This window comes from Dendrobium catenatum, unplaced genomic scaffold (genome assembly GCF_001605985.2).
Source record: "Dendrobium catenatum unplaced genomic scaffold, ASM160598v2 fragScaff_scaffold_989, whole genome shotgun sequence".
Classification (NCBI taxonomy): domain Eukaryota; kingdom Viridiplantae; phylum Streptophyta; class Magnoliopsida; order Asparagales; family Orchidaceae; genus Dendrobium; species Dendrobium catenatum.
Window position 1 is genome coordinate 404,620 of NW_021319451.1, and position 21,853 is coordinate 426,472.

At 36.6% G+C, this 21,853-nt stretch overlaps 1 protein-coding gene across 1 annotated transcript in view; it reads left to right on the forward strand.

Moving 5' to 3' along the window:
* The window catches only part of LOC110096620 (sister chromatid cohesion protein PDS5 homolog A-B), a 184,686-nt gene that overhangs the window by 138,570 nt on the left and 24,263 nt on the right, over positions 1-21,853 (forward strand). The window contains exons 18-25 of the mRNA XM_028697710.1: positions 54-188; positions 274-473; positions 14,530-14,668; positions 14,747-14,881; positions 15,010-15,090; positions 15,224-15,706; positions 15,782-15,849; positions 15,960-16,011. Coding sequence (XP_028553543.1) covers positions 54-188; positions 274-473; positions 14,530-14,668; positions 14,747-14,881; positions 15,010-15,090; positions 15,224-15,706; positions 15,782-15,849; positions 15,960-16,011 — 1,293 coding nt within the window. The remainder of the gene's footprint in view (positions 1-53; positions 189-273; positions 474-14,529; positions 14,669-14,746; positions 14,882-15,009; positions 15,091-15,223; positions 15,707-15,781; positions 15,850-15,959; positions 16,012-21,853) is intronic.

The window sequence follows — 21,853 nt, forward strand, 5'->3', positions numbered from 1 at the left end:
GCATTTCTTCATCAAAAAAAATATTCTCTTTATTCAACTTTTGCTTGTTTCAGGATCCTTCACATACAGTACGGAAGACATTTTTACACAAAGTATATCAACTTTTGAAAGAAAATAAGATCCCATTAAGATATGCTTGTACTTTTACATTGGCTTCTACTGATTTCGTTGGTGATGTTCGGGTGAATGTAAGCTCTATTTCCTTTACTATATATTACTGAAAAACATTTTTGAGGTTATGTGACTGACTGCTTTTTTTGTTATTTATTTCAGTCGATAAAATATCTTGCAGAGGTTATTGACAGGTGTCGTAGAGATTCCTTTAATCAGAACTCTTCTTCTCAAGATGATAGGAGACAAATTGTAAACACTCCTGAATATGTTGTCGTCTTCTTAATCCATATTCTTGCTCATGATCAAGGCTTTCCTTCAGAAAGATTGGAAGACAAAGACTTTTATCCCGAGTTTTGCAAGTACTACTCTTGTATTTGGAAGCTTATTCGTTAAGGGATAATGTTAAAAAGTTTTGAATTAAATTATGAAAACCGGTTTAATAGCTGATGCAACCAAAAAGCTCCCAAAACAAGTACCCTTGGTCACAAAAAGAAACAAAATAAAACTAAACCAAGTCTCCACAACAAATTGGCTGATTTTCTTGCACAATTGGTTCAATATTTTTGTCTTTTTCCATTTTTCTAAACACTTAAAGAAAAGATACGAAAAACCTAGGAATATACTAGGCTCTTATACCAAATTGATGCAACCAAAAAGCTCCCAAAACAAGTAGGAGACTCTTGGTCACAAAATAAAAATAACAATACCACTTATAACATACAAACAACACCTTAAACATTACAATGACATTTACAAACTTATATAATAAAAGTCCTAAACTTGCTTGCAATCATTGAGATGAAAGATACATATGGCGTCGAACTTCCGGAAAGAAGAAAGTGGTAAGAAGCTGAGACGAAGGAGAGGACAAGCTCGCAAGCTTTCCTAAGAGAAGAGAGGAATGGAACAAGCTCGCAAGCTTTTCCATGAAGATCCCTCACTTGCATGTTGAATGGAAGACACTCTACTGCCTTTATATGTAGCGTCTAGGCACCGTAAAAGTGGAATTGACATTAGACCCACCTACCAAAATTAATTATTATTATGAAATGCCTTCTGCGCCCCCAAAGTTGTCTTTGAAAATATATAAGAGATAAATATTGGTTATTTTTCTTGTTCACAAAAGTAGAAATAGCAATTTATAGAATATACAAGGCACCCTAGAACTAGAATAGACATACAAAAAGTAATTACTTTTTGTCACAACCGGCCACACGAGCAACAAAAGAAAATAGGAAAAAAATATTTGCTTAATTAATTTACAATAAAACTTTGGAAATGTAGGACATAAATCCCTTCACATTAGGAATCAAAGGATGGAATTTAGCTTCCTTAGGCATAATTGCCAACATTCTGCACCATTCACTTTATCTGAAAAACAATGTATATTTTTTCACGGTCAAAATTGTTGCTACTAAAGCAAAAGTATCACAGAGGCAAGAGACTAGCTTTAATTCAAAGGAGTAATACTATTGGGTCTTGTATCTATGAGAAACCTCGAATTAGATCCTTAATTCATCTAATTAAGAATTCAATCTTTCTTCCTAAAAATTAATTCAGAATCTGTCGAATATTAATATCGCAAGGTGGGGATTTTTATGGCCAACAATTTACTGCATAGCAAGCAGCATTCTATATGGGACATTTTAATAACTTTGAATTAAGACATCAAATGAAGGAATCTTTATGCCATTGACGAAGCTTGGTGTATTTAAACACCCAGATTAGAAAAAAAAAGGTAGAGTTAAATTTATAGATTCTGTTTATCTTCGGATTATGCATTCCTTAAAGTTAAACTTATCTTCTTGATAAAAAATTTTACAATGTACGAACTATATTTATCTGTCAAGTTATATGCTTTGACAAAAAAATTAGGGAAGGTGAGTGATGTGGAGAGAAACTCAGGAATGTTAAAGAAAGTGAAGGGGTATACTTTTGATTTCTAACAAGTTTGGCAGAGTTCTTTTTTATTCTGGTGCATCTCATTCGTTTATATCTGAAGAATTCTGCTCTGATTTATCTATTGAGACTGCATGTTTTACGCCTACCTTATCTGTTATGATGCCAACGGGAGATAGTTTGCCTGCTAATAGGATGTGCCTTATAAATTTGAATATTCAGGGTTACAAATTTCCAACTGAATTGATTATAGTGCCTATTAAAACGTTTGACATCATATTGGGAATGAATTGGTTAGTTAAACATTTCGCTACTATTCAATGTTGGAAGAAAAGAATAAAATTTAATTTACCAAATGTGAAGAACTTTTATTTCCCCGGTGAGAAGAATGCATCTTCCTCTCTTGTGAATGCATTGAAGATGGGCAAATATTTAAGGAGGGGTAAGTTAGTATTCTTAGCAAAAATGGATGTCTTAAATAAAGATGTTCAAGATTTACATAATATTTCAGTTGTCTCTGAATTTTTAGATGTATTTCCTGAAGAGCTACCTGGATTACCACCTGAAAGATAAGTTGAATTTGATATATAATTACAACAAGGAACATCAGCAATTTACAAATCTTCTTATAGGATGGCCCCAAAAGAATTGCAAGAGCTAAAAACTCAGTTACAGGAATTGATGGATAAAGGATTTATCAGGGCTAGTCATTCTCCTTGGAGTGCACCTGTACTTTTTGTTAAGAAGAAAGATGGATCCATGAGAATGTGCATTGACTATAGAGAGCTGAACAAAGTGACAATCAAGAACAAATATCCACTACCGCATAGATGACTTGTTTGATCAATTAGCCGATGCCACGGTATTTTCCAGAATTGATTTAAGGTCATGATATCATCAAGTGAGAGTTAAAGAAGCGGATGTCAGCAAGACGGCTTTTGGGACCAGGTATGGTCATTTTGAGTTTAGAGTTATGCCTTTTGGGTTGACAAATGCTCCTGCCATCTTTATGGATATGATGAATCAGAGTTTTAAAGACTATATAGATAAGTTTGTGATAATTTTCATTAATGACATTTTGGTATACTCAAAGACTGACAAAGAGCATCCTGAACATTTAAGAATAGTTTTGGAGACACTGAGGAAAAATAGATTGTATGCAAAATATTCAAAATGTGAATTTTGGTTGAGAGGTATTTCTTTCTTGGGGCATATTATCAGTGGTGAAGGGATTTCTATAGACCCGTAGAAAGTAAAAGCAATTATAGAATTGCCAACACCAAAGAATATTATAGAGGTTCATAGTTTTCTTGAATTAGTAGGATATTACAGAAGATTTGTTAAAGTTTTTTTACAAATTGCTATGCCTTTGTCCAAACTATTGAGGAAGGAGTTAAAATTTGATTGGACAATTGAATGTTAGAAAAGCTTTCAAGCATTGAAAGAGCATCTGATGACCGCCCCAATTTTAGCACTTCCCTCAGTAATAGAAGGATTTCAGGTTTATAGTAATGCATCTTTGAAGGGATTGGGATGTGTTCTAATGCAGAATAGAAAGGTGATTGCTTATGCATCTCGACAGTTGAAGACCCATGAAAAAAATTATCCCACTCATGATTTGGAGCTGGCTGCAGTGGTATTGGCTTTGAAGATTTGGAGACATTATCTATATTGTGTAAGATGTGAAATTTTCACTGATCATCAGAGTCTAAAATACATATTTTCGCAGAAAGAATTAAATTTGCGACAAAGAAGATGGTTAGAACTCATCAAAGATTATAATTTGGATATCCAATATTGTCCAGGAAAAGCTAATATTGTAGCTGATGCTTTGAGTCGTATGTCTACAGGCATAATAAACTGGATGATTACTCAGGAGGTTCAATTGATCAAGGAAATGAAAAATTTGCAATTGGAGGTTAGAGACTCCAAAAATGTGAAATATTTGCATCAGATGACAGTAAATCCCACTTTAACAGATCGTATCAAAGAAGCTCAAAAGCTCAGCAGTGAATCTTCAAAATTAATAGAGCAGGTCCAATCAGGGAAAAGACCTGATCTTTCTGTTGATGTTGATGGAAGCATTAGGCAGAAATCTCAGTTGCGGGTACCCAGTGATCAGGAGTTGAGAAAAGAAATTTTGCAAGAAGCTCATCATTCTGGCTATGCAATTCATCCGGGTAGTACCAAGATGTATAAAGACTTGAAAGTAATATTCTGGTGGCCAGGTATGAAGAAAGATATTGCTGATTATGTAGCTAAGTGTGAAGCATGTCAAATTGTGAAAGTTGAATATCAAAGACCTAGTGAACTACTGCAATCACTACCTATCCCTGAGTAAAAGTGGGAAAAAATTGCAATGGATTTTGTGATGGGATTTCCCAGATCCAGATAGGGACATGACAGTATTTGGGTTATTATTGATAGATTAACTAAATCAGCTCACTTTTTACCTATTAAGCAAACTGATTCAGTAGACAAATTGGCACGTCTATATGTAAAAGAAATTGTCAGATTACATGGTATTCCAAAAGTCATTGTCTCAGATAGAGATGGTAGATTTACCTCGAGGCTGTGGAAGAATATTCAGGAAAGCTTGAGTACAAATCTACTTTTCAGTACAGTTTTTCATCCTCAGACTGATGGCCAATATGAAAGAACCATTCAGGTATTGGAAGACCTGTGTAGATTATGTGTTTTGAATTTCAAAGGAAGCTGAGAAGATCACATACCATTGATAGAATTTGCCTACAACAACAGTTACAAATCCAGTATACAAATGACACCATATGAAGCACTTTATGGTAGAAAGTGCAGAACCCCCTTAACTTGGGTTGAGGTAGAAGAAAGACAACTAATGGGCCCAGAACTTGTGGAGGAAGCAACAGAGAAAATCAAATTAATTAGAGACAGATTAAAAGCTGCTCAGGATCGCCAACAAAAGTATTATGACCCCAAGCACAGAGCAGTAGAGTTTGAAGTGGATGACTTTGTATTCTTGAAGGTAAGCCTATGAAGGGTACAGCTAGATTTGGTAAGGGAGGCAAATTGAGTCCTAGGTTTATTGGACCTTTTGAAATTGTTGAAAGAATTGGAAAAGTTGCTTATAGACTTACTCTTCCAGCTAACATGTCAGATATACATAACGTTTTTCATGTGTCACTCTAAGGAAATGGGTTATCGATGCCCATCAACGAATCTCACATGATGATATTGAGCTACAGAAGAATCTGACTTATACGGAAGAACCCGAAAGAGTACTAGATTTTGATAGTAAACAGCTCAGAAATCATCAGATTTTTTATGTTAAAAGTAAAATGAAAATATATACCAGAAAAAGAGGCAACATGGGAGAGAGAATAAGATATTAAACTTAAGTTTCCTCAATTATTTGATAACAACTAAGGCACTGAATTTCGTGGACGAAATTTACAAAAAGGAGGGGTGAATTGTAATACTCTCAAAAATATTTAAAATAATGTAAGCTTCAACTTCTCTAAATGTTAGCTTATTTTTATGTACATTCTACTTTAATTCCAAGCATTTTTGACATATAGAAGTATATGTAAATTATCAAACTAATTGTTTAATTGATTGTATTTAATTGCAGTTTATGGTTTAAATGATAGCTAGATTAAAGGCTAAGTATTTATAAATTATTTAATAGTATGTACTTCAATTATTGTAGCAATTCCACTCAATTACTGTAGCAATTCTACTTAAACTGACATGCATAAAGCTGATGGAAATCCTAAGGCTGAGAATGGCTGAGAAGGTTTAGTGGAATTAGAAGGGTTATTATCATTTTAATAGTGTGATTTATTATGTGGAGACATTAGCTTCTTTTCCCCAGTCGTCCCTCCTTGGACATCAGAAGCTAGCTTCAAGATGAGTAGCGGGAGCCACTTGTTGAGGTTGCTGCTGTGAGATGCTTTGAAGGAGGATTTCAGATAATAAATTTCTTATATCTAGTTGTTGGAATTCAGTAAAATGCTGAAGCTGGTTGTGCGGAAGAGTGGTGGAAACTGATGCAGGCTAAGTTGATGTAACTGGTTACTCTTTGGGTTGAAAAAAAAGGGTAAGGAGGGAAAGTGAAGAAAGGAGACTTGCGAGAAGAGAGGTCACATTGGGGTGATTGAAGAGAAACTTCTTTGAGGTAAACTTATAAGATTTTCATATAAATTATTATATATTATTTTTAATGCAAATTTGAATGATCAACAATTATGATTTAGATTGTATATAAAAGGAAAGGAGGCAAGGGTACTTTAGGAGAACGAATTGACCGACTTCCCTAGAGAACGAGGTGATATACCCAAACAAGATTATGAGAGTTAATAAATATTTTATTATTGCACTTCTTCTTGATTATGTTTATGATCATATGTATTCTAGTTTATTTTGATTATTTTGTATGAATATGATTGTATATGTAAAGGGTAATCTTTAGCAATGTTAATGATTTCATAAGTATAAAAAGGTAAATATTCATAAACTAGTGAATGAGCAAAAAGTGCAACTAAAGCACAATTAAAGTGCAACTAAAGCGCAACCAAAGTGCAACCAAAGCGCAACCAAAAGGGCAGCTAAAGTGCATCTATGTCATCAAAAGCATATGTCATTAGGGCTAAAAAGAATGACTATATAAAAGGTGAAATAAGTTATATATGAGGGATAGGCCCGCACAAGGAAAGGCAAAAGACCTGATAAGGTAAGCCTACACTCTTAATTCTAGAAGTTAAGAAATTTGACTCAACCCTGAATGAGAGAACAGCTTCCATTCTAAAAAGTTGGGAAGTTAGACCCAACCTTGAATAGGAAAGTTGAAATGGTGCAAAACCTTATATCCATTATATAACTTATTTAAAGATGTGGAATAATTTTGGCAAGATAAATAATAATGCTAGGCACTTTTAGGCTCAATATGACATTTTAATATATGTTTAACTATGTTAGCATTGTTAAGCATTTCTTATTTTTTATTATTATTATTTCTTATATATTGCTGGTGTATTTCATTGGACAATAGCTCATTACAAGTGGTTGTACTGTCGGCAAGGGAAAGGAGCCCGTAGGGCACTAGGCGAGAAAGAGGTGATTGTCTGTTTTTGTGGGCTCTGAAAATTCGGCCCCGGTCTCCCCGCTGCGCTTTTTTTTTTCTTTTTATTTGGCGAGGGAGTTTTAATGGATAAGTTCTGGGGTAAATTTTGGAAGGCAGATGGGTTTGTAGATAAGACACTACCCAGAAATTTTGCCCTCATTTTGTGAGGACTTTATGATCTAAGTTCTTATTTCCTATAGGCGCAAGCCCCTATAGTTAATTGCCTCTCCCGATCACGAGAGAGAACTTTCGATTAAGGCTAGTCATCGATCAGATACGTAGAGATACGTGTTATCTGACATATAGTAGTAGCGCTGGGTATAGGGATTGGAGAATTTGGAGATTTTGATATTTAAAAATAGAAATTTCCACCATCTTAAACTTAAAGCGGATGGTGGGGGAGTGGATGATAGACCCGATCAAGATCACATGGTTCCGTCGTTCCGGGCCATCGTGGTCCCTGGTCTACTTAGTCAGAGGAGGTAGTCGACCCAACCTGACAGAAGGATCCTTGTCGGCAGCCACGGGTTGCTTCGTCCAAGGGGACCTTGTAGACTTGGGTTGGATATTTGTCTAAGGGGACAAATTTGAATCCACCTTAGCTTGCAGAGAGCTTCGTGCCCTATCAATCATATCCTATTGATTCATATCTCAAAGATTTGATGCCAATACGGAGCGTATTGGCTCTATCCATAACCGGTATTTAGTGGTGTCATTTGGCGGCAAAACCACTCGGTTCAGAGGGCCCCGGGTCGTCATAACCGTTTATCCTGCTGTAACACCCCACAATACCCCTTAACAGTACTGTAGAGTATAACAATAATAATCATAACATTTCCATCACCAAACATCTCATTACGTTCATTTCATTTCATATCTATATAACATATCCTATAAATATCATTTAATACAACAAATGAAGCATCTAATAATTTAAATACTCCAATTATAAACTTACAGAGCCACTATAACAACCAACTAATACAAGAATGAAATATTTCATGCCTCTAAAAGTAAACTTACTAACAAAGGTAACTTTAACATTAAATGAAGAAACACTTGTATAAATTAGCTTGCATCAATTTTCTATTTTCCCTTTCCTATAATAACAGTCAGAAGAAAGTTCTGGTGAGCTATGAGGCTCAGCAAGTAATACAGAATTAATTAGCAATTACAATAGTATAACATGAATAATTACAACATCAAAATTATTATTGAAATATTATAAGTCATAATCAATATTATGCTTTGCTACCTTTTGAATCCTTGTTGAATATAAATTTTATGTGAAAGATTTTGCTATATTTTCATAATATTATTCAATGGAGTCCAGGTAAACCTGACATTATCGCCATTGAATTACATAGAGGTCCCTTTTGCCTCTTTTGGGATCCCTTTTGCCCCACCTGCTATGCAGGTTTAATAATTCTATGGGGTCCCTTTTGCCCCTAGGGTCCCTTTTGCCCCACGTATCATGTAGTTCCGATATGGGAACCCTTTTGTCCCAACTACAATGATAAGACATACATTATTCATAGCCAAACTTTACATTAATTTAGTATTCAACAATCTTTCATAATTCATATCATATCAGCCTTCATTATCATTCATGGCATATCTTGTGTAAATTAATATGCATCAGTTTGAAAAGGAATTTGACATCCTTCCAAAACATTCTCAAATAGAAAAATCTTTAGATGAGCGTACAAAGCATTGTCTTGAACCCATATGGTAGAATTTTATTAGCAGTAGTTCATACTTAAAATCTTGGATAAAACATTCTAAAGCAAAATAAAATACTTGCAACATATAAGTTCCTTTCTTTCAATCAGACACTAACAATTAATTATCAATCTACAAGTAGAATTTGACAATATTCTTTTAAACATTAAATTTGCATTACTTACATCTTTGGTGAAGAGTCTCTTCCAATCCTCTACTTCGTATTCTCCTACGATTGTAAGTCACCTACAAGTCATCACTTTACTTTATAATTACTGAAATTTAGTACTCAAATAATTTGCATAAAGATCAATTCATACATAGATATAGTCATTTACCTCGAAATCTTACTTCTGCATATAACCAAATGAATATATTTCCTTCTTCTATCTATTGTTCTTTACTTCCACTTTTTCTTTCTACTGCTCCAAAAACACTACCCAAAATTACTGATTTTTAAATTAAATTGCACACTTGCATCAAACCCATTTGCTACATGAAGTCCATTAATCAAATTCAAAACCTTGCAATGATTTTCTCATAATTACCTTTCAACCATTGCCTCCCAGAATGTGTCGAATACTTCTCCAAATTTTCCTTGCAATAGTGTTTGAAAACAGTGTTGAATTTCTGCTTCACCACCACAATTTCCCTAGAGCCGAATTCAGCAAACTAGCCAGAATTCACTGTAGCGAATTCTGCTACAGTGTTTTCAGCGAATTTCTACATATTTTTCTTTCACCGTGCCGCTATCCTGCCACTGGACTGGTTGCCGAATATTGCTACAGGCTCTAATCACTATGCCGAAGAGAAAGATGGTGATTTCCTTGCATTATACTACAACATTCCTTCAATTCTTCTACAAAAATCCCAACTGAAATGCTTGCCTCTCTACAGGAATGTCAAAAGGTTCTCTATAGGAATATAATTTCCTGATTTGCTTCCACTCTTCCTACCGTAACTTCCTTCTCCCTTATCTTCTTTTGCTTGTGGCGTGTAATCCAAACAACAGAGAATTGGAGAGGGCCCACTCTAGCAACCGAATTTCTCAATGGATTAGGAGGGCCCACAAGTTAACTACCTTCCCATCCTTTGAAAGCACCTAATCGTTCATTTATAATAAAATAAAGTTATCCAATTAAATTTAATATATTTCTTACTAATATTCATTTATCAGTATTTTATGTACTTATAAAAATATCACAATAATATATATATATATATAGTTTTTTTTTTTTTTTGATATTACACCTGCGGTGCCATTTGGCGGCAGACCGTTGGTCAGAGGACAGTACCACGTCCTTACTGGCAGGAGACTGTTTGAGAATGGATCCCAGTGATATTTTCGGCTAGGCATTTGGCTCCAAGTGAGCTAAAGTTATATTTGAATTTGTCCACCTCGGCAAACTGTTGCGGAAAGTGGATGGATTTTGCTTTAAGTTATTGATGGTGGTATTTCAAATTTTAAATATTTTAGAATTTTGAAATGAGATTGAATTTTTGGATTTTGGGAACTTTGAATTTCGTAGGCATTTGAGTGGAATTTGAAATATCTGAAATAGACTCCTCCAATTGAGATAAATATTCAACAAGGCCATCATCGGGGTGTTTGGGGTCATTTCCATTTGATTGAACTTTGTCGACTCTATCAACTTACCGATAGGGGATCGGGTTTCATAGGTTTTGTGCCATTGTTTGTGAATTTTCTTGATTGTAGGCCTTGAAGGCCTAATATGAATGTATTGAAACAAATACATCGATCCCCACAACTGTATATTTGTTTGACGGTTTGAATCTTGTCGACTTCTGTTAACTCGTATAGAAGGATCGGATTCGAACCTGAATTCACTTGTTGACTCGCGCAGCATCCCTAGACGTCACGTGTGTACCAATAACACTTTCGCCGGGGCCCATGCAGGTATTTGGGGGCATTTTACTCTGTCGACTCCTTTTTACCTACTAAAAAGGATTGGGTTTAAAATTTGACAACTCGCACAGCATACCTAGACATCACGTATGTACCAATAACACGCTCGCCGGGGCCCATGCGGGTGATTTATATATTAATTTGACATACCCCTTTGTGTACCTATGTGTATACAAGTTACGGTGCATGTGTAGGGGTATTTTGAAAGTATTTGTAACGCATTCTATCTGCTTGTATAAGTATTGTAGATCTGGTAGCGTTGTGATCTTGATGTTAGGAGGCATCTCCTCATTTTGATATTGACTCCCCCTTTTCTCATTCACCGGGGGTGGGATTTTCTTGAAATTTGCAGTCAATGATTGCTGATTTGGAAAGAACTCCTTTCAGGATCTTTGGTGTAACGGACCGTTATTTTCGGTATTTGTAGATATCAGAACTATTTTCTTCCTAAGGATGGGACAAGGAAGAAACTTTGGAACACCAGGAAGTTTAGTTTTAATTTGTTTGAACTTTCATCCCATTCTGCCAGGAGGTGTCCTTCTCCGTACATCGAATTTCTCTTGTACCCGACATACTTGGAGATTTTGGTCACCGCTGTTGTAGGTGATATCTGTACCTGTGTCCACAGTGATTCGTTGTTCTTTCAATACACTGTTGTTATCCACAAGTATCCATTTGCAGGGGACCGCTGTATCCACTACGACCTTCTAAAAATGTTTGTAGAAGACCCATTGCTTCTGCATCATATCCACCATTTCACCAATCTCGGGTGGTTTGATTTTACTTGTTTGACCTCGTAGGAATCGTCGTAGGAGATACTTGTACTTGTGCCCACAGTGGTTCGATGGTGCTTACGATATGCCCACTGTTGTTATCCACAAGCGGCTCGTATTTGTTTGTAAGGATCCGTTGCGTTTTCTACGAGCTCCTAGGAATGTTCGTAGGAGACCCTCGTTTCTTGCATTACATCCACCTTTCACCAATCTCAGGTGGTTTGATGATTGCACTTGCTTGCTGGGGACGGATTCTCCACCATTGGTCTCCCGTATTTCCATCTCAATCATTCAGCATTTGTAGGGATTGTCGTATGAGTTCGCGCATCGAGGTCTTGTAATTTGAGTTTCTTCGTGTGTGATCCAAGTTTCGACCTTTGCATGTATTGAGTCCAAGTTCAATTTCATTCAAACTCAAATTCATCAAGTTTACAAATCCTCGCTTAATGTCGTATGGCCCGAGTTCGAATACGAGCTTAGAGTCTTTGTCCAGACCAGATGCAAGACTGAGTCCCTTTGTGTTCTTGAAGGTTCAAGCTTTTATTCAAGTCCCCTACAGTCCGAGTCTTGTTCAAATTTTAGTGTGCTCCACACTTAGTTTATTTGCATTTGAGTCCGAGTGTATGTTCAAATAATTGTTCAAAGTCTCCTGGAGTATTTGCAGGTACAATTTCGGCAGCATCCCGGCGTCTCCCCCGTTTAGGGGAAAACTACGAGAAAACTGGACCTTCCCACCACACGCAATAAAGGCGTGCATGGTAGGTGCCCTCTTTCGAGGACATCGCGGCCGTGATTTTTCTTCCCACCACGCGCAATAAAGGCGTGCATGGGGTCTTTGACGGTACCCGTGGGTACTTATGAATTGTTCCGGCACGCAAAGAAGAGAGTACACCAGGCTCACCTGGCCTCGTCGTGTGCGTCGAACCGGCTTTCCTCCTACCACTCTCAATAAAGGCGTTCTTAGGTGGTTTGTCGGCTCGACATGCATGTCGAGGTAGGAGGGCGAGGGTCGCTTACTTACCTCGTCGCAGGAGTCGCACTAGGTTCCCTCCTACCACGCTCACTAATGGCGTGCTTAGGTGGTCCGCCGGCTCGACACACATGTCGAAGGAGGGCGAGGGTCGGCGACTGTCCGCCTTGTTGTAGGCGTCAGATCGGATTCCCTCCTACCACGCTCAACAAAGGCGTGCTTAGGTGGTCTACTGGCCCGTCGTACACGCCGAGGACGGATGTCTGAGGTTAGATTATACCTTCGGGACCGGCAGACCGGCGGTGGAGGGCACGGATCAAGGCAGGAGAAGGCACGAGCATTCTATTTTTATTATTAATTATAATTAATATTAATTATAGCTAATTATTAATTAATTATAATCTATAATTAATTATTAATTACTAATTAATTATAATTAGTAAATTAATTATAATTAAATAAGGACTAATTATAATAATCAAGATTAATTATAATTAACCAGATAATTATAATTTATAATTAATAACTAATTATTAATTAATTATAATTAATTGATTAATTAATTATAACTATAATTAGCTAATAATTAACAATAATTAATTCTCTTATAATTAATTAAAAAAAATCCAATTTTTTTACTGGATTTGGCCAAAGATGACCGTGCAAGGGAGAAAGTTACCTTCTCCACAAGCGAGCTCTATTCCTGGCTTCCGATATAAAATGTCGTAACTTCCGATTCAACAGGAAGGGAGAGCCGTGGAAGGAGCAAAGTCGGACCAGCCACGAAGGAGCTGGAGAAGCAGCGCCGAAGGGGAGAAAGTTATCTTCGGAGAGAGCGAGCTCGCTTGTTGGCTCCGATCAAACAGAAAGGGGAGGTCGTCGCCGGAGGCAAAGTCAAACAGCAGCGACGGGAGCCGAAGAAGCAAACTCCGCTTCTTGCTTCCGATCAAAACCCGTAACTTCCGATCCAACAGGAAATGTCGTCGAAGGAGCGGAGTCGAGTAGCCAAGAAGGAGACGAAGAGCGAGAGAGATCGAGCACGAGGGAGAGGCCGAAGGCCTCATCCCTTCATCACTTTTAACGACGCGAGCGCGTCTTGCCAACGACGTGGGGATAAATGACGCGAAGCGTGGCCTCAACGTGCGAAGACGTGCGGACTGTCTCCACGACGCGCGAGATGGGGCGGGGCATGTGAGATTTGGTTTTGATTTGATTTTTTTTTTGTTTCGCTGTAGGGGTCAACAGTTTTTGATGTAAATATGTTTTGGAGTACAAAGAGATCTTAGAGGAGATCTGAATAATAGCTATATAAACCCTTTGATATGTAATTAAAGTTCAAAAGTTTTAGTAGAGCTCTGTAATTATTTTAATTATGTTGATGTTCAGTAAGTAATATTACATGCTTCCTTTTGTTAAGTGTGGACTTTGATATATTGAAATCTTTCTCTGTTATACTCCAGTTTGTGGTAGAGGGTGAGTCAAATTGGGGTGTGACAAACACAGATGCCTGGGAAGTATATCATCGGGGTGAAATATATTGGAAGGTAATGGTGACAGTGAAATGTTGTGGTGGCGTGGATTAGGAGTAGGTCTTACTATTTTATTCTTTCCTAGGGGAGGAGCAAACAATCACAATGCTGCAAAGAACTTTGAGATAACATTGTGGAAGAAAGATTAGGTTTTCAAAATTTTTTAACTTGATTGGAAAATCTAAACATCATGAATATCAAATATTTAAACGTGGTTGCAAGGAAAGAAGTTTTCTGAATCTATATGAAAGTTGAGTCCATTCTCATAGTACTGATGGAAAAAAAAGAATGCAGTTGAATAACAGTTTCTAGCTTATAATTTTGTTCTACTGTACTAGTTCTTTTGGAAACCATACAGATTGCTTTATTATTATTATTATTATTATTATAATTCTGATGATCTCTTTCATTTTACATTTATTCAAAATGCCTGCTGAGATATGTTCTGTTTAATTATATATTAGTGTTTTGTTTTCCCTTTATTTCATTGGCAGTCCACTTGTCATTCTTTTGCGGGCATTAGTTGATTTAGAAGATTTCAATGGAAATAGAAGTGATATGCTATTAAATTTGTTAGCAATTCTGCGTGCTATTAAGAAAGCTGATGATGCCAATGATGCTCACATTACTCCGGTATGTAGCATTTCCTTCTTATGAAACATCCTTATTTGATTCTTTGGTAATAATGTTTACATGAGCTTCTATCTGCAGAAATTACATGTTCTTTCTGATATTGCTATGCTTATTCTGAAATTACTGGGTAAAGGTTTAAAGCCTACTTCCAAGTTACAACGTATGATTTTGCTTCCATCATCATTCTACAAAGTTCGTCAAGATTCTAGTAAGGCGAGCTTTTGAATTTATCTAGTGCCTCCTTTTTTTGGTGTTTTAATATTACTTTTCATTATCTTCCTTGATATACTAATCCAAACTCCCTCTCTCTCTTACTCTGATATTCTATTTGCAAATCACAGGTCTATGATCTTAATCAAAGCTTCTTCGATGAAAATTTTGCTAAGAGAATTCTTGATGTTGTTGATTCTTCAATCATGAAGGTGGCCTTATTCGCATATATTTAAAACAGAAAATTTTTGATATCTTCAATCTTCAAATAGTTTTGTAGTCATATAATTCAATCATTTAAAGGTGAACTCATGACTCAATTCATTTATTAATGCTTTGATGCAGCCTTATAAATCCAGTTCTAAACAATGTGCTAAACCACCTCAAGTAGGTGCTAACTATATCAGTTTCATGAAAGATAATTCTGAGGACTTATTCGAGGCTGAAGAAATCAAGCCACTTGTCCCCAAATCAAAGTTGACGAAGGATATTGAGCACAATCATGGAAATGCACTTGATAAAGACTTTTCCAGTGCTCAACCTTCCCAGTCTTGTTCTGTATTCACTTACTGGCATAATGAGAATTCTGATGTTCAAGGTCGGCCAAATTTTTTCTGTCAAAACTATGATGCCAATCTTGGCGATGAGCTGCTATCATCCTGTAATTCTGCTAGCACAGAATGCTATTTTTCCGGGTTGCAACCTATAACTGCAGAAGGTGAAGTTGAAGTCTTGAACCCCTTGCTTACAAAAAGGATAGCTAAATGTGATTCTATTTCTTTCCTTTGTGATCAAGATCCTGTTCCTGATAATTGTTTGACGTCAAAGGTAATGAGGACTTGTATAGAAACTTCGATATATAATTCTTAGTCAGGAATTGCACTGATATTTTACATATTGAAGGAATCTGCCCATAAAGGCAATGGGCTTCTTCGTCGCAGGATCTGTAATTGTCCTGCAGTTGGTATATGGTAAGTTATGACGATATAGATTTGTTATATGATTGTAGATTTGCAAAGCATGTTTGAACTTGAATGAGTAACGTTGCTTTCTGATGTGATACCGTATTTGCTTGTTGCAGTTCTTATTCTGGATCTATTGACTCATGTGACTCCCAACAAAACAGTTACAAGGTATGATTCCATCTATTTTTTTTGGATTTAAGCTTTTTAAGATTTATTTAGCAAGCTGATGCTTTCACTGAACGTTAAATTAAGATTTCTATTGCTATTGTATTGTTACTGTGATGCTACTATACATTACTAGTTTAATTAATAATTTTTCCTTGAATGATTTTGCATGGAAACAGTTGTTGGATTCAATGTTATCTGGGGAATGATACCAAGGCCCTATTTGAGATAAGGATCAAGAGCAAATAATATGCGGGAAATTACATAGAAGTCTATTCTGATTCTTATATTTGAACTTGTCCAAAGAGCTCCCGATCAAACTCCTTTGATAGACAAGGGTTAGTCAAATTGAGTTACTAATATGATTGAAAGGGTGATCAAGTTAGAGAAAGATTATGAGGCGAATCTTAGTAAAATTTTGAAAGAGACTTCAATTGGAAAATGTTTTGCACAAAGCATACAACGGCATGATGGTTGCACTCTGTCACGACCCGGCCCGGTTAGCTCGCAAGTGCGAGGCGGGAACAGAGATCGGACATAAAGAAGATAAAGGAAACTTTACAAAACAATTAATATAACTCCAAAATGAAGCTTCAACATAAAGAAAGAGCCACTGCAATCTCAAAACATAAACTTTTTCTTTTCTTTCATTCAAAAAGAATCACCCATAGATGGATTTAGCATTAAGTTTACAAAAAGATACAAAAGAGGATCCACAAGTGTAACATTTCTCTCTTACATTCCATTTCTAATCTTTCTATCCAAAACATCAAGACACAAAAGAACCTGCCGCCCGTCGTCTCCCTACGACGGTAAGTGCGCGGTGGTTGGTCGGCCATTTACTCCTTCCTAGATCCTCCTGAAAAGTATTCACAGAACGAGGGTGAGTCTTATACTCAATAGGTGAGAATGGAAATTCAAATAAACATAGAATCAAGAGAGAAAACTATAACATGCTTTGAGTAATTTAGCAAAAGAATCATCAATCATATAACAAGTTATGCTCAAAGAAAAGCATACCTTTACCTCAACTCTCAAATGCTTAATCCTTCCATAACCTTTCCTTTCTTCCTTTTTAAAACATCATACCTCAAGGGATAACCTCAATTGCATGTAACATGTGTATGAAACATTCATAACAGTTTAATATATATATATATATATATGTATATATATATTTATGAAATCAAACTCTACAAGTGGCAAACATAAGGTGTAGATATAAGTTTTCTCTCTCATACCTAAAAAAAAACCCTAGGTTAAGCATGTAACTATTCAATATCTCAAACATTGGTTTTTCTATAAAAATCCCTCACTTAAACCATACCAATTCCATTTTATTTTCACTACAATTAGAATTTCATCCTAACTCTAGCCTTTAGAAACCCTAACTATTAGGGCATGCAAAATATCTCCCAAAAAGAAATCCGTCTACACAAAAAAAAGTTTCTAATCTCAAATAGAAACTTTTCTACAAAGGCATTTTGATAGAAAAACAAAATCGGATATGCCCTAGATTTCAAAAATCCATATTTTCATAAAAGTAACTCACATTAGGGTTTTAAAAACATCACATTACCTTTCTCTAAGCTTATCCCAAAGAAAACTCTCATTTCTACAAAACCATAATTTACAAAACACAATTTATTCTTATAAAACTTAAATCAAATTCCATAATTATCTTCCAAGAATCATTAGGAAACCTCTTTGTGAATGTACTTTGAAAGAAAACCATTTTTGAGTGAAACCCTAACTTCCAAAAATTCATATTTGTAAGAAATCAACTCGCATTAAGGTTTAGAAACATCCTTTAATCATTCTCTAAACTTTTCTCAAAGAAAATCCAAGTTTTCTCTAAACCCTAATTTTCATTCCTTAGAGAAAACTCAAGGCAAGAAGGAGAAAACTCAAGCTAAACACATACCTTAGTCTTCCCTTAGTCTCCCCTACGATTTCCCCCAAGGTTGGCCGCCGGAATCCGCCGCCGAAGCCACCCGTTCTCCTCTCCCGTCCGCCTACCCGTCCGCCTTCTCCCTCTCGCGTTCGGTTCGGGCCGCATGAAATGAATGGGGAGGGCTCGGTTAGTTCATTTAGGGAGAAAGGGGATATGCCAAAAGACTCAAATGCCCTTATTTAAATAGATTTTTGCTTAAGAAACACTTAGGGGTAGAATTGGCATTTAGAAACTTCCAAAATTCATAATTCTCAAAATACTCATAATCCGACATGGGTTCTATACATCAAAACGATTAGAATTTTATGCTCTATTTTCTAAAATTATTTCTGTCGAAATCTGACAACCTCAAAATTTTCACTTAAAACTCGTCGCGGTGCTTTGAAAAGCGTGCGAAGACTTAGACGGCATTTTCGGGTTTTACACACTCAACTAGTATCTATCTATTTATAGATGATGACCATGTACAATATAGGATTGGCTACATAGTAGTATTATGTAGAAAGTAGACGGTTCGGACTCAGTGTAATTATTTGTGTAGTGCGTGAGTCTGGCTTGCAATTGACTGTTAATCTGGAACTTTGGGAGAGTTCTGGATTGGCAGTGAGTACTCATGACAAGTTCTTCTGGGAAAAACCACTTATTGGCTGACGAGTAGTTAGGGAAAGTTGTTGGACTTTTCTTTCAGCAGCCTTGGTGAATTAGGGACTATGAATCCCTTGACTGCGTTAAATAGCTTAGCATTAAATGAACGAGTAAGAGCAAACTCCTTGGTGACTTATTAAGATTTGATAGTTCCTGTGATGAGGACATCGGAGATTAGCGGCTACGATCTAGAGTTTATTTTTCTGATGTGTTTTATGTACTGGTTTATTTTATATTTATGTTTTCCCATTTTACCCCTAGGGGGGTCATGTGGTGTTGTAGCCTGAAGGACATTTTAGTCATTGTTTCTTTCTTTTCATGAGGCCTATTTATAGGCTAGTTCTCTTGTATTTTGAAATGATGATGATGAATAAAATTTCTACGTTTTACTCTTATGAGAGTTTGAGGGTTCTTGGATCAAACTTAGAGAAAGTCCCTTGGTGAAGGGCAAACGCAATACCCACCAATCTTGGAAGCGTCCGGGTTCGTTGTTTCTTCTTCCTCCCTCTCCCTCCATATCTCTCTCCAATTAACCCTTTAATACCAATTAAAATTCCCTCTTAGCCACTTAACTGCTGGTCCATATTGATTCCAATTTGGAATTAGTTGAGTTCGAAATTAATTCCCTTTCTCTCTTTGAAAACTTGAAATTAATTTCAGGTTTTCCTATTTACGTTTTTCCACCTCTAAATCAGATCTCCATCTTCCTTCCCAACCCTAGCGGCCCCTGCCAGCCTTCCCCCCCTCACGCCTCCCTCTCCAACCTAGGAAATTCCTGCTCTCAGTCAATAGTTTTCAGCAAACAACTTGTTGCCTTGCATCCTGGAACATCACTAATTGCTGTCCAGAAGCTCCAAACGTCTCACAACAGCTGTCCAAGGTTTTCCTAAGCCCTATAGGTGGCTGTCCAGAATTGTTTTTAATGCTCAGAACTGCTGTCCAGTAATTTCCATAATCTCTTATTGCTATCCCGCCACCTATGAGTTCTAGATTGCTGTCTAACAACATCATGAAGGCTTGTGGTTGTTGTCCACTTCTTTTCAAACATTCAAACGGCCTTACCGGAGTTCGTATCTGTAATACCCAAAAAAAAAAGTCAAAAAAATAAAGGTAAGATGATCATTTCCCAAAATCAGTCCCTATTTTATCACTCATATAAAAATATTTATATGTATATAGATATTTTAATCTCATGTTCGTGAAATTGTAAATTTTTATTTTGATCCAGAATTTTTTCTACAGTATAATTTTGCTTCTATATTCATGGGCTAGTTTTTAAGCCTATCTGACATTTCATTAAATGCAGCAGAATTTTGGTTTGCCACTTAAACCTACATGCAATGGCTGATCTGTTATCCGACGGCTGGCATTAAGGGAATAGGTTAGTGGGAAAATCAATAGTATATATTATATGCATATATGAGTTCATATATTAGTTAGAAAAAAAAAAGAGTTTCCCTTCGTCTCATGTCCTCCCCACCCACCTTTCTCTGTGGAGTTCAAAGACTGTAGTGGTGTGAGCTGATGCCGTGAGGATTATTGAATAGAAAAAGTGGTTGCGTGTAGCTGAAATATTCAGAATTTGGAATGGCTGAAATCAGGTAAGTATTGAATCTGAGGTTGTAGGGTTTATTGAATTCAGTATTTGATGATATTTGATGGCCTTGATGCTGCTGAATTCAACAATGAATTTAGTAAGGAAATACATCAAGGAAACAAAGACTGTAGTTGTGTAGGGCTGATGCAATGTTTGTTAAACTTAATGTTTGCTGAATATAGGTAATAAGGGATTAGGGAATGCTGTTGCTAGTTGCTGAAGAAGTCAGAAAATAGTAAAGGAAAAACAAGGGTTGGATGCTGAATTTCAGGAGTGGGCTATTGCAGGAAACAGTAAAGCTGAAAAAAAAATATTATAGTGTTTGAAGAAAGAAAAGAATTTGAGTTGAATGAGGAGAAGTTTAGTAGAGGTGGTGTACAAGAGGAAAGGAAAACCGGCTTTAGGAGAACGAATTTACCCGACTTCCCTAGAAGACGAGGTGAGATACCCAACGATGCATAAGAAATAGTAACAACTTTATAAAATTTCAATTTGATGTTTTTATCATGTTTAACATCCCCTTTCTCATGATAGCATGTTTTTTTTTCAAATAGTTCAATTGCTTCATATGTGAATTACACATGTACTAATTCCAATTTATATATTCGTTGGATATGATTATGATAATGTTCTTGAAATGAAAGAGAATATAAGTCATATGTTGGGGGATAAGCCCGCACCAGTAAAGGCGAAAGACCTGAATAGGTAAGCATTAGGGGTGTCAATTCGGGTCAACCCGTCGGGTTCGGGTCGAACCCGACCCGACACGGATTTAAATGGGTCAACCCGAACCCGACCCGTTTGCAAAAATGGGTCGAGCATTTCAACCCGGACCCGACCCGGCCGGGTTGCCGGGTTGACCCGCCATTCACCTTGGAGTGCACCTGTACTTTTTGTTAAGAAGAAAGACGGATCCATGAGAATGTGCATTGATTATAGAGAGCTGAACAAAGTGACAATCAAGAACAAATATCCACTACCCCGCATAGATGACTTGTTTGATCAGTTAGCCGGTGCCACGGTATTTTCCAGAATTGATTTAAGATCAGGATATCATCAAGTGAGAGTTAAAGAAGCAGATGTCAGTAAGACGGCTTTTGGGACCAGGTATGGTCACTTTGAGTTTAGAGTTATGCCTTTTGGGTTGACAAATGCTCCTGCTATTTTTATGGATATGATGAATCGGATTTTTAAAGACTACATAGATAAGTTTGTGATCATTTTCATTGACGATATTCTGATATACTCGAAGACTGATGAAGAGCATGCTCAACAATTAAGGATAGTTTTGGAAACATTGAGGAAAAATCAACTATATGCAAAATATTCAAAATGTGAATTTTGGCTAAAAAGTATTTCCTTCTTGGGGCATATTATCAGTGGTGAAGGGATTTCTGTAGACCCACAGAAAGTAAAAGCAATTATGGAATGGCCAACACCAAAGAATGTTACAGAGGTTCGTAGTTTTCTTGGACTCGCAGGATATTACAGAAGATTTGTTAAAGGATTTTCACAGATTGCTATGCCTTTGTCTAAACTAATGAGAAAGGAGTTAAAATTTGAATGGACAACTGAATGTGAGAAAAGCTTTCAGGCATTGAAAAAGCATCTGACGACAGCCCCAGTATTGACACTTCCCTCAGGAACAG